The 12,601-nt window shown below is 35.4% G+C and overlaps 1 protein-coding gene across 1 annotated transcript in view; it reads left to right on the forward strand.

Annotated features, from left to right (window-relative positions):
• Nucleotides 1-12,601, forward strand: part of unm_sa1614 (un-named sa1614) — a 47,819-nt gene that overhangs the window by 5,669 nt on the left and 29,549 nt on the right. The window contains exons 2-8 of the mRNA XM_016537870.1: nt 3,648-3,720; nt 4,139-4,284; nt 4,582-4,656; nt 5,310-5,359; nt 6,215-6,344; nt 10,233-10,318; nt 10,751-10,826. Of these exons, the coding sequence (XP_016393356.1) occupies nt 3,648-3,720; nt 4,139-4,284; nt 4,582-4,656; nt 5,310-5,359; nt 6,215-6,344; nt 10,233-10,318; nt 10,751-10,826 (636 nt within the window). The remainder of the gene's footprint in view (nt 1-3,647; nt 3,721-4,138; nt 4,285-4,581; nt 4,657-5,309; nt 5,360-6,214; nt 6,345-10,232; nt 10,319-10,750; nt 10,827-12,601) is intronic.

Consider the following 12,601-nt stretch of genomic DNA (forward strand, 5'->3'; position numbering starts at 1 on the left):
AAGTATATTGCAGACATTTCATAAAGACCCTAAAGGATCATACCAACTTGTGGAAAATGGGCATCCGATGTCCCATTTAATTTCCTATATTATATTCCAATATTACATATTATCCTATATTAAGATGTGAGAAAATTATTATAAAATGTGAACATTTGCAGTTTTACTAATAGGAAAAAATATTTGTATATATATTTTTTTCACAACTATCCTCATAATTCTAAATGTTATATGCCATATTATATGGCACGTACAAAAAAAGTATATTATATATATATTGCACATAATATTATATCCCATTTTGAGATATTATTTTATAAAAGTATGAAAAATATTCTTTTTTTCACATTTTCAGGTAAATTATTCCTTTAACTCTAAATTTGATATCCATCCATCCATTCTTTAAACCGCTTGTCTTCTGTAGGGTCGCAGACTAAATTTTATTTATCATGTTATAATATTATAGTATCCCATATTAACATATTATTTCATATTGGTGCGATCAACATTCACAACAAATAGTGTAAACAGAGTTTCTAGCATAAAGAAACTTGCCATGCTGTCCATAAAAAAATGTTATGCTTCTCTCCCAGGTACAATGGTAGAAAGAGAAGGATGGCATTTCTTTTGGCAGTGTAACTGAATCAACATCACTGCGTCTGTTTACCCTGAATATTTATGGCTGGTCTTGTTTTGTTCTATCCTATGTGTGCTGCAGGGAATTTCACAAGCATTTTCATGTAATAGCACTAAATGCACACAAAAGCCAATCTAAAGTGCCAGGCACCATCACTGCCATAAAGAACAAAAGAGAAGTGAGGTTAGCCATGCTGAGTACAGATTTCTCACTCTGCCTAGTCAGGGGAATGTGAATCTCAGCATGGAATGCTGTTCCAGGTGAACCACCGCACGGTTGAATTGTTATTGGCCCAGTGTACACATAACAGAGCTGACTGGAAGGGCGTGAAGTTAAGAAAGTCAAACATCCTTGATGTAAAACGAGCTGTTCTTAATGTGATGATTTCCTATTTGCTTAACTTAAAGGAACTGTTTTTTGCTGTTAGCAAAAAAATAAAAAGCTACAAAAAGAACATAAGAACAACATAAAGCATATAAAACTAGTCCGTACAACTTATACACTATATTCTATGTCTCCTGAAGCCATAAGATTTTATTTTTTGTGAGGAACTTTGTTTTGTGTGAGGAACAGTCCAAATTTGAGTTGGAAATCCTGCGTTGAAAATCCCATCAACGTAGAAGCTTCTGCAATAAGTTTCTCATTTTGTTTCCCACAGAATATAAGAAATCATACAAGTTTGAGGGTGAGTAAATAATGCCAGCATTTTCATTTTGGGATCCCCAAAGATAAGGGATAAGTGTCGGTTGCCAAGTCAGATTATTTGAGATCACACTCAAAGTGTTTCTCAATCGTGCTGTTTGAGGAGTTCATTACAGGCTCTCTGAACTAATAACAGTGAATTACATTTTCCTCTTCACACTATCATGTGTGACACCAATGAATATTAATTGCTTATAATCCTTTTATGCTGCCATTTGCCAAGCCTGTTTCCTTAGAGAATAAAAACAGCAAGATAAGACATGAGTGTCAGAGACAGAGGTCCTCGGCTTTGAAACAGGAAGAAGTCTCCATAGAAACTAAGATATATTTTTTTAAAAGGAAGTTGATTTCAAGGCTAAGGAGAACAAAGAATCTAGTTAATCTCAGTTTTCTGCATATAGTTATTGTGTAGAGTCTTTGAAAATGCACTCCTAAACTTAACACAAAGTACCAATAAACAGTGTTATGGACATGAATGTTGTGAAAGCAGTCAATGTTTAGGAATCGACACCCATATTTACTGTCCTGTTCGCTCCGTTGTCTGCTGAGAGTGCATAACATCCTGCGAGATCAGTCGCACTCAGCACATGACCTGTTCCTCCTGCTGCCCTCAGGGAGACGATACCAGGCCATCAGAGCCAGAACCACCAGACTGGCCTGCAGCCTTCATCCCAGTGCAGTGAGACTGATGAACGAACATTCTTCTAATCTGAACTCAGCCCATCACATACACCACACTTCTTTTTCTACACAACTGCAATATAGCTGGGAACTGGACTATGCATTGCTGCAGTATTTACACCATATCTCACATCTGCAGTATTTCTTTCATATGGACAATAATCCCTATGTCTCTGCTGTTTGTTTGTTTGTCTGGTACAAAGTGGTTGAATTTATTGCACTTTATAGACTCTTATTGCACTTTTACATTGTAGGCTGCTCTGATGTTATCTCGTTGTTAATAATAACAATGACAATAAAGAAAGAAAGAAAGAAAGTTGCAACACACGTTCTCTTATTGTACAACATGAGCCCTACACTTTTGTAGTGAGTGGAAATGGTTTAATGAGCCAAACTGTTGAAGACTTCACCGCAGTTTACTATTCTGAACCACACGCAGCAATGTATCATGCTCTCAGTTGGCAGGCTGTAAACAAGCAACTATGAAGCTGTTAATGAATTTTTCCTTGTTTGCTCTTGCTTATTTAGTGACACGACAATCAGACTTCATGCTCTACTTGCTGCCTTATAGTAACTCAATTGTTGCATAATTCATGTAGCTAGATTAGATTTTAGTATAGAAAATGTATCAGGTGCATGTTTCAGCAGTCCAGTTTCAGAGGGCAAGCTCTCTGGGTCTTTCATTATTTCATAATCATTTCACGATTGCATGTAATTGCTATTTTTGAAACAGGAAATGTGTTTCTGTAAGGAGCCGTTTCAAGTTCTGTTTGTGCCCCTATATGTGTGATTCCTTGTGTTTGTGTGTATTTCAACACGGTTTAAACAAATTGAAGTGGTCTGGAATGAAAATACATTTACATTTATGCATTTGGCAGAAGCTTTTATGCAAATTGACTTACACTGAATTCAAGGTAACGTTTCAAAGTTTGGGGTTGGTAAGATCTTTTAATGCTTTTGAAAGAAGGCTACATTTTGACTAATTGATCACAAATACTGTAATATTGTGAAATATTCTTAATGTAAAATAAGATTTCTATTGTAATATATTTTAAAATGTAATTAATTCCTGTCATGGCAAAGCAAAACTTTTAGCATAAATTACTCCAGTCTTCACTGTCACATGATCCCTCAGAAATCATTCTAATATTCTATATGATTTGCTCTTCAGAAACATTTCTTCTTAATAAAAATGTCATAAAATAATAAAATAAAAATCGTGTTACATTTTTTAAAATTCTTTGATGAATAGAAAGGTTCAAAAGAACAACATTAAGTAGAAATAGAAAATTTTGTAAAATTTTAAGTCACTTTTGATCAATACAATGTGTATTTACAAAATATTTCTTTCCAAAAAAAAACAAAAAGAAGAAAACTTACTGACCCCAGACTGTTGAATAGTAGTGTATATATATTCCCAGGGAATCGAACCCATGACCTCACCAGTGATTGTGCCATGCTCTACTTTATGAGCTAAAGGGAAAAGTTTGCAGTATTTTATTGTTCAAATTTACATATTCACTAATCATGTTTGAAAACTGTGCTGGTGTTTATCAAATGCATAAATGTAAAATCTGCATGTGAATTAATTGTTGGTGATACCCTTATTTTTTCTTTCTTTTAACAGGCCTTGGACTCTGACCGCACAATCTTGCAGAAAATGAAGAAAGCAGCCAAAGCAAAGCACATCTCTGGCCAAGGTAACATGAAATTACATTGAATCTATTGGGTGTATTTGTGTTTACATATGTGAGAAAGTATCTGAAAAGGTATCATTTCTCAGTTATTCGGGTGCTAGCAACATTTTGTCACAAATGTCTTTACTATGCCATACTTGTTTTTTGAATTTCATGCACATTAGACTGTAAGCAGCATTCATTTAGCCTTTGAATCTGTATTAATTCATTAGAGAGATTGACAGCGTATGCAAAACATTTCCTCCAGCTCAACTATCTATGAATATGAATGAAGTAGAAGGCAGATGCCCCCTGTGAGACCCAAACACGTCAACATCTATATCTGTTTTTTTAGTGTCATGTGCTTTTAGCCAAATCCCCATGTTTTCTCAGTTATATCTTCACAGTTTGTGCTGAATTTCTGCTGCTGATCTTCTTCCAGACCACGTATCACATTTGGAGTCATACATCAATTCCATGGAGAAGTTGGCTGTGAATTTCCGCAACAATGGAGAACAGGAAGTGGCCTCTGCGTTTAATAAGTTTGCAGAATTCTCCAAAGAACTGCTGACGCCAATGAAGAACTTGGTGAGACACATGGAGCTCCGGGGAGGGCTTTCCGTTAGGCTTCTGCATAATCCCATAGAGTGTTTTTAGTATTAGTCACGGTTTGGACTTACAAGATAGGCCTTATCTGCAAACAACTCAGCTTCCTTGCCAAAGGTTGTCTCAGCTCGCTGTCCACAGTTCCTTATCCCTTCCAGGCGTATTCATGTTAAATAGATTTTTTAAGTGAAAATATGTTTAATGTGCTTGTTTGCAAACTGTTTCTAAATGGGTTTTGCCAGCTCATGCTTTCCATTTTAATATTTCTGTTTTTATCAGTTGAAGAGCATGTTGCACAACGTCAACTTCTTCCTGGACTCACTGGTAAAAGGGGATCTGAAAGAGGTCAAAGGTGTAAGTTGAAATCTACAATACAAGCGATCCACTTGAAGTGACATTTTTCTTCTGTTTGCTTTGTAAATGTTACCGTCAGATGAATGCAGATAAATCAATCTATATACATTGAATAAAATATTATACGTCAAGCATGAACTTTAAAAAATTATAAGAAATTCATAGGTTCGAAAATTAAAATTTGGTAGATCACAAGTATTTGCTAATTTTATAAGTTCAGCATAATGAAATCAAATCAATATTACATTTGCAAGGACATTTGTGATAGTACCCCACTTTATACCATTATAGCAAATAATTACCATCTTGTACCATGGCATTTCATTCATACAGTCCTCTAAGGTACCAAAAAATGAAATGACAATGGTACTACCAACTTTCTGATACTTATGTTGCCTTGTTAGTGTTCCTAGTATATATGATGCAAATACAGATGAAGTGTGCAGGATATTTTCCCAGAAGGCAACAAGGCATATGTGTTCTAGTAGAAATCTATTACATAGATCATTACCATAAGCACAGTGTTTAATGTGAGCAGATGGTAATGAGACAGATGAGAGACAGATGAGTCTTGATGCTCTTGTCTTTTTCTGTAAGATGATGTAAGACTGTAAGACTGACTCTATTCTAACTCCTTGTTTTCATCTTGTCAGGACCTGAAAAAGCCTTTTGACAAGGCATGGAGAGATTATGAGAATAAATTGTGAGTGCTTTTTATAAGACTGTTTCCAGTCATTTGTTCCAGTGTTTTGTCTTTTTTGACACCCACTGAGCGGTGGTTTATTTTGATTCATTAGATAAGAGATATTGCAAAAGCCTCGAAATAAGCAAGAGAACAAGAAAACATTTTTTCACTGGTCTCTGTCACGACAGTCTGTGTTTGTGTGTGTGTGTGTGTCAAACAACAACCAATTTTAGAAACTGTGTAGGATTTATATTCTTTGTGCCTCATATGTTACATATTCTCTGTAGCTTCGCTCTCACTTGTTCTCTTTCTCATATTTATTTACACATTTTTTTTAAAGCCATGGTTGTTTGGGTTGTTTAGTGTAGTTTTAGCCTTATGTATGTGTCAGTAGGACTCAAGTGCTTCTTCATGAGCACCAAACCAGAAATGTGTCCTTTTTGGCATATATTAATTGGATATCATGTAAAAATATAACTAATATTGTGAAAACAGTGTTTTGTTAACAAAAACTGTAGGTGGAAACTCAAAAGTAGCACATACATTCTGATGCGTTTTTCATCCACACAAATAGGCCTATTATAAAAAATAATGAGTTTTCTAGATTTAACACAGCAAAAATTTAAAGTCTATGATCTTCTAATTTACTAATCTTTAATTGTTACCAGAAATCCTTTTAGTACTTCCCGTATCGTTATTTTGCTTCTTTTTAATTTCTGTTCTTCATTTAATTGTAAGTGTCTCGCTTCACTTCTCTTACAATACTTTTGTATTGTGCTTCCACGAATCCAATGAGCACCGTATTTGTGCATTATGTAGTACTACACTATATAGTAGAACTGACCACAGTCATATGATTTCTGTCCCCTTCAGCACTAAAATCGAGAAAGAGAAGAGGGAACTGGCGAAGCAGTATGGTATGGTGCGTACAGAGGTGAGCGGAGGAGAGATTGCAGAAGAGATGGAGAAAGAGCGCAGGATGTTCCAGCTACAGATGTGTGAAGTAAGATCTGCTCAAGCTGCTATAGAGGAACATGACAAATGTTGTTAGATTAATGGTGTGATCAGCTCGTCTGTATATAAATATATGAATGGCGAAAAAAATTTCTACAAATCTTTTTTTAAAATCTTTTTGATGCCTAGCATGGGCAGATATGATGATTTTAAAAACAAATTGTTCTTATAATAATGTTTTAATCATAGTTTGAATATGAAAGACTAAACTAGGGCTGGGTGATATACTGGTAGACACAATTAACTGGTAGAAATTTGTCAACTGGTAGAAATTTGGACTATCGTCTCTATCGTGGTTACACACACTCACGTGACGTTGCTGTGCTACTTGGTCACGAAAACTTCGTTTGCACGCTTTTTTAAGCATTTCAATTCAAAAGCGAGTGATTTTAAGCTGTTAAAATGCAATCAGCAGTGAAAGAGAACTAATTTCGCTGTTTGTGCGTGCTGTCTGAGAGTCAGTTTCTGAGCCCTCTCAGAGAGGCGCATGCATGTGAAGACGGTGCTCATAGAGCGTGAGAGCATTGAACTGAGTTATTTTTGCCGCTTTATAGGCTTTGAATGGTTAAATACACATGCTTGTATGTGTCAAAATGCCCGTCTTTGTACCTCATAAGCACAGTAATTTAGGTCTTAAGTGACAGCAAACAGCTGAGAAAGAAAACACATGTGTAACAGTATATTGGATCTGGGCAGTTCTTAAAGTGACAGCAGTTTAATATTCCTGCTGTCTGCCATTCATGTTAATCAAACAACAAAAGATAGGAAATCTCTCACTGCTCTTGACTAAACCACTTTTGTAACTTTAATAAAAAGAAATATATATTTAATTTACATGGTGAAGAATATTCAGTGTTTTATACATTTGATTACTTTATACAATGTATGTAGCATTTCTTATTTATTTGTTCTTTTTGTTTCCAATTTTTTTATATAGGCTAGTAGTAGATTTTTTATATTGACACTGGTGACAAGAATTATGAATTTTCTATGGTTTAAAAAAAATTCTATGGTAACAAAAAAGGACCATATTTAAAGCAAAAAAAAAAAACTATAATGTGATATATATCGTTACCGTGAAATAAAATTACTCATTTCGTGATGTAAGATTTTGGTCATATCGCCCACCCCTGCTCTGACCAGTCACTGACTGTATGCATATCTACACTACCTAACACTACACTACTATAAGTTTAGGGTCAGTAATATTTTTAATGTTTATGGTAGAACTCTATTATGCTAACCAAGGCTGCATTTATTTGATTAAAAATACACTAAGATCAGTAAAATTGTCAAATATTATTACAATTATAATTACAAAATAACTGTTTTCTATTTTAATATATTTTAAAATGTAATTTATTCCTATTATGGCAAAGCTGAATTTTCAGCATCATTACTCCAGGCTTTAGTGTTACACGATTCTTCAGAAATCATTCTAAAATGCTGATTTGGTGCTCAAGAAACATTTCTTATCATTATCAATACTAAAAAAAGTTGTTTTGCTTTATATTTTTGTGGAAACCATGATGCTGTTTTTCAGGATTCTTTTATGAATAGAAAGTGAAACATTTTTTTGAAAGATAATTATTTGAAGCCTTAATCAAGTTAATGTGTCCTTGCTGAATAGAAGTAATAATTTCTTTAAATCTCATTTGTTGTTTTCCTCATAAACAGTACCTCATCAAAGTGAATGAAATTAAAACCAAGAAAGGAGTAGACCTGCTACAGAACCTCATCAAACACTACCACCCTATTATAAAAAATAATGAGTTTTCTAGATTTAACACAGCAAAAATTGAAAGTCCATGATCTTCTAATTTACTAATCTTTAATTGTTACCAGAAATCCTTTTAGTACTTCCCGTATCGTTATTTTGCTTATTTTTAATTTCTGTTCTTCATTTAATTGTAATTCTCGTAAGTGTCTCGCTTCACTTCTCTTATAATACTTTTGTATTGTGCTTCCACGAATCCAATGAGCACCGTATTTGTGCATTATGTAGTACTACACTATATAGTAGAACTGACCACAGTCATATGATTTCTGTCCCCTTCAGCACTAAAATCGAGAAAGAGAAGAGGGAACTGGCGAAGCAGTATGGTATGGTGCGTACAGAGGTGAGCGGAGGAGAGATTGCAGAAGAGATGGAGAAAGAGCGCAGGATGTTCCAGCTACAGATGTGTGAAGTAAGATCTGCTCAAGCTGCTATAGAGGAACATGACAAATGTTGTTAGATTAATGGTGTGATCAGCTCGTCTGTATATAAATATATGAATGGCGAAAAAAATTTCTACAAATCTTTTTTTAAAATCTTTTTGATGCCTAGCATGGGCAGATATGATGATTTTAAAAACAAATTGTTCTTATAATAATGTTTTAATCATAGTTTGAATATGAAAGACTAAACTAGGGCTGGGTGATATACTGGTAGACACAATTAACTGGTAGAAATTTGTCAACTGGTAGAAATTTGGACTATCGTCTCTATCGTGGTTACACACACTCACGTGACGTTGCTGTGCTACTTGGTCACGAAAACTTCGTTTGCACGCTTTTTTAAGCATTTCAATTCAAAAGCGAGTGATTTTAAGCTGTTAAAATGCAATCAGCAGTGAAAGAGAACTAATTTCGCTGTTTGTGCGTGCTGTCTGAGAGTCAGTTTCTGAGCCCTCTCAGAGAGGCGCATGCATGTGAAGACGGTGCTCATAGAGCGTGAGAGCATTGAACTGAGTTATTTTTGCCGCTTTATAGGCTTTGAATGGTTAAATACACATGCTTGTATGTGTCAAAATGCCCGTCTTTGTACCTCATAAGCACAGTAATTTAGGTCTTAAGTGACAGCAAACAGCTGAGAAAGAAAACACATGTGTAACAGTATATTGGATCTGGGCAGTTCTTAAAGTGACAGCAGTTTAATATTCCTGCTGTCTGCCATTCATGTTAATCAAACAACAAAAGATAGGAAATCTCTCACTGCTCTTGACTAAACCACTTTTGTAACTTTAATAAAAAGAAATATATATTTAATTTACATGGTGAAGAATATTCAGTGTTTTATACATTTGATTACTTTATACAATGTATGTAGCATTTCTTATTTATTTGTTCTTTTTGTTTCCAATTTTTTTATATAGGCTAGTAGTAGATTTTTTATATTGACACTGGTGACAAGAATTATGAATTTTCTATGGTTTAAAAAAAATTCTATGGTAACAAAAAAGGACCATATTTAAAGCAAAAAAAAAAAACTATAATGTGATATATATCGTTACCGTGAAATAAAATTACTCATTTCGTGATGTAAGATTTTGGTCATATCGCCCACCCCTGCTCTGACCAGTCACTGACTGTATGCATATCTACACTACCTAACACTACACTACTATAAGTTTAGGGTCAGTAATATTTTTAATGTTTATGGTAGAACTCTATTATGCTAACCAAGGCTGCATTTATTTGATTAAAAATACACTAAGATCAGTAAAATTGTCAAATATTATTACAATTATAATTACAAAATAACTGTTTTCTATTTTAATATATTTTAAAATGTAATTTATTCCTATTATGGCAAAGCTGAATTTTCAGCATCATTACTCCAGGCTTTAGTGTTACACGATTCTTCAGAAATCATTCTAAAATGCTGATTTGGTGCTCAAGAAACATTTCTTATCATTATCAATACTAAAAAAAGTTGTTTTGCTTTATATTTTTGTGGAAACCATGATGCTGTTTTTCAGGATTCTTTTATGAATAGAAAGTGAAACATTTTTTTGAAAGATAATTATTTGAAGCCTTAATCAAGTTAATGTGTCCTTGCTGAATAGAAGTAATAATTTCTTTAAATCTCATTTGTTGTTTTCCTCATAAACAGTACCTCATCAAAGTGAATGAAATTAAAACCAAGAAAGGAGTAGACCTGCTACAGAACCTCATCAAACACTACCACTCTCAATGCAAGTAAGTCTGTGAAAAAAAAAAAGTTTTGGTATAATCATGCATTTCTATGGACTTATAACAATCCTTCAGACAAAAAGTCCCCGTAAAGCAAGATATTCAGTCCCCAACAATAGATCTGTCCAATGACATGAACCATACCATAGCAAAATGAATAAAGTCATCCGTGTGAAGAGAAATCTGTGGGATGGGCGGCACACCTGTGCCGGCTTGGCACCATCACCATCAGTGTTAAGTGTGTGTGTGGTGTGACTGATTGCCTTGCTTTATAGTCGCATCCCTCCACGCTCGAGTCTGTCACGCTGTTTTGAGTGTGACTGGAATTTGAGAGAGTGCGAAACCATTGAAAAAGCGTGAGAGAGGAATAGAGATTCCTTGACAATTGACACTGTTTTGTTTATAGGATTTGTAATTAAAATTTCTCTCTCCTGTCAGTTTCTTTCGGGAGTGTCTGGCTGCAACGGAAAAACTCAAGCAGTACATTGCTGCCCTTACGGGACAGCTGAGTGCTGTGAGTGATCCTGCCCATGTTTGCTGCTTACACAGATATGTTCTTAATGTATGGAACAGATGACTTGTTGTGGCACATATCCTACTTTACAATTATAATTAAGTTGCAATCACACTTTAGTCCAGGTGATATGTGCAAAATTTGAGGTGATATGTTCACTTTTTCATAAAAGCATGAAACTTGGTACAATTGTACAGGTTATGGCCCTGAACATTTTCAGAAATGGAGCCATTGCAAAAACACCTCGTGGTTGCCATGCCGACCATTTTACTTTCCGCAATAACCAAATTATGTATTTTGTGTCATATCTCCTGAACCAAACATGATAACACAGAAAGATTACAAGGATTACAATGACACCATATACAGCAACATAAACTGTTCAGATGAAGAGTTAATGGTGAAACCAGCAATGTGAGAAGGAAATAACAGTTATTTACAACAGTCCATATTATGGCTATAATTTTTTCTTTCTTTGATAATTAACTAATATTTTATTCAATAGTACAATAAAAGATTGTTTTAATTCATTAATTATTAATTCGTTACATTTATATACCGCTTTTCTGGGTACTCAAAGCGCTTTACATGGAAGGTGGAATCTCCTCAACCACCACCAATGTGCAGCATCCACCTGGATGATAATAATAATTTATGCATTTAGCAGACGCTTTTATCCAAAGCGACTTACAGTGCATTCAGGCTATACATTTTTTACCAGTATGTGTGTTCCCTGGGAATCTAACCCACAACCTTTTGCGCTGCTAACGCAATGCTCTACCACTGAGCCACAGGATGCGACAGCAGCCATATTGTGCTAGAACGCCCACCACACACCAGCTTAACTAATATTTTATTCAATAGTACAATAAAAGATTGTTTACAAGAATACAATCATATATTTCAGAGATAAAAAAAAATAAAATATCATCTCAATTTAAGTGTATTTTTCCTTACCTCTCAGGCAGAGTCAGGTTGGCGGTAGTATGTTTCCAATACATTCTTGTTCTCTCTCAACAATGCTCTAACATCACACGCAGACGGCAACGCAATCTTGCTAAGCTGCATCCTATCTGCACCTCTTCTGCTGCACCTCTGTCATTTTCTGTGGGTCTCTGGAATTGTCAGTCAGCTGTCAACAAACTTCATTCTGGCCATTGCTTCTCAGTCTACTCTTAGTATCTTGGGCTTGATTGAGACCTGGATTCGTCCAGAAGACTCTGCAACCCCTGCTGTTCTCTCTAACAACTTCCCTTTCTCTCCCACGCCCCGTCAGGTTGGAAGGATACTGGTATTTTCTGTGGGTCTCTGGAATTGTCAGTCAGCTGTCAACAAACTTCATTCTGGCCATTGCTTCTCAGTCTACTCTTAGTATCTTGGGTTTGACTGAGACCTGGATTCGTCCAGAAGACTCCGCAACCCCTGCTGTTCTCTCTAACAACTTCCTTTTCTCTCACACTCCCCGTCAAGTTGGAAGGGTACTGGTCTTCTCATTTCTCGAAATACTCAACCCACTCTTGCATGAAATTCTTTTGAGTTTCATGCTATTATGGTAACGGCTCCTGTTAAACTCCATATTGTAATGATTTATCGGCTTCCTGGTCAACTGGGCACCTTTATAGAGGAGCTGTATGGGCTGCTGTCCTCATTCTCTGTGGATGGCAGTCCACTTGTAGTCTTTGGTGACTTCGAAATCAATCTGGAGAAGCCTTACACTACAGACTTCCACTTCCACTCCTAGCTTCATTCGATCTCAAATGGCTTACCACCACAAG

Source organism: Sinocyclocheilus rhinocerous, unplaced genomic scaffold (assembly GCF_001515625.1).
Source record: "Sinocyclocheilus rhinocerous isolate Xijiao unplaced genomic scaffold, SAMN03320098_v1.1 scaffold576, whole genome shotgun sequence".
Classification (NCBI taxonomy): Eukaryota; Metazoa; Chordata; class Actinopteri; order Cypriniformes; family Cyprinidae; genus Sinocyclocheilus; species Sinocyclocheilus rhinocerous.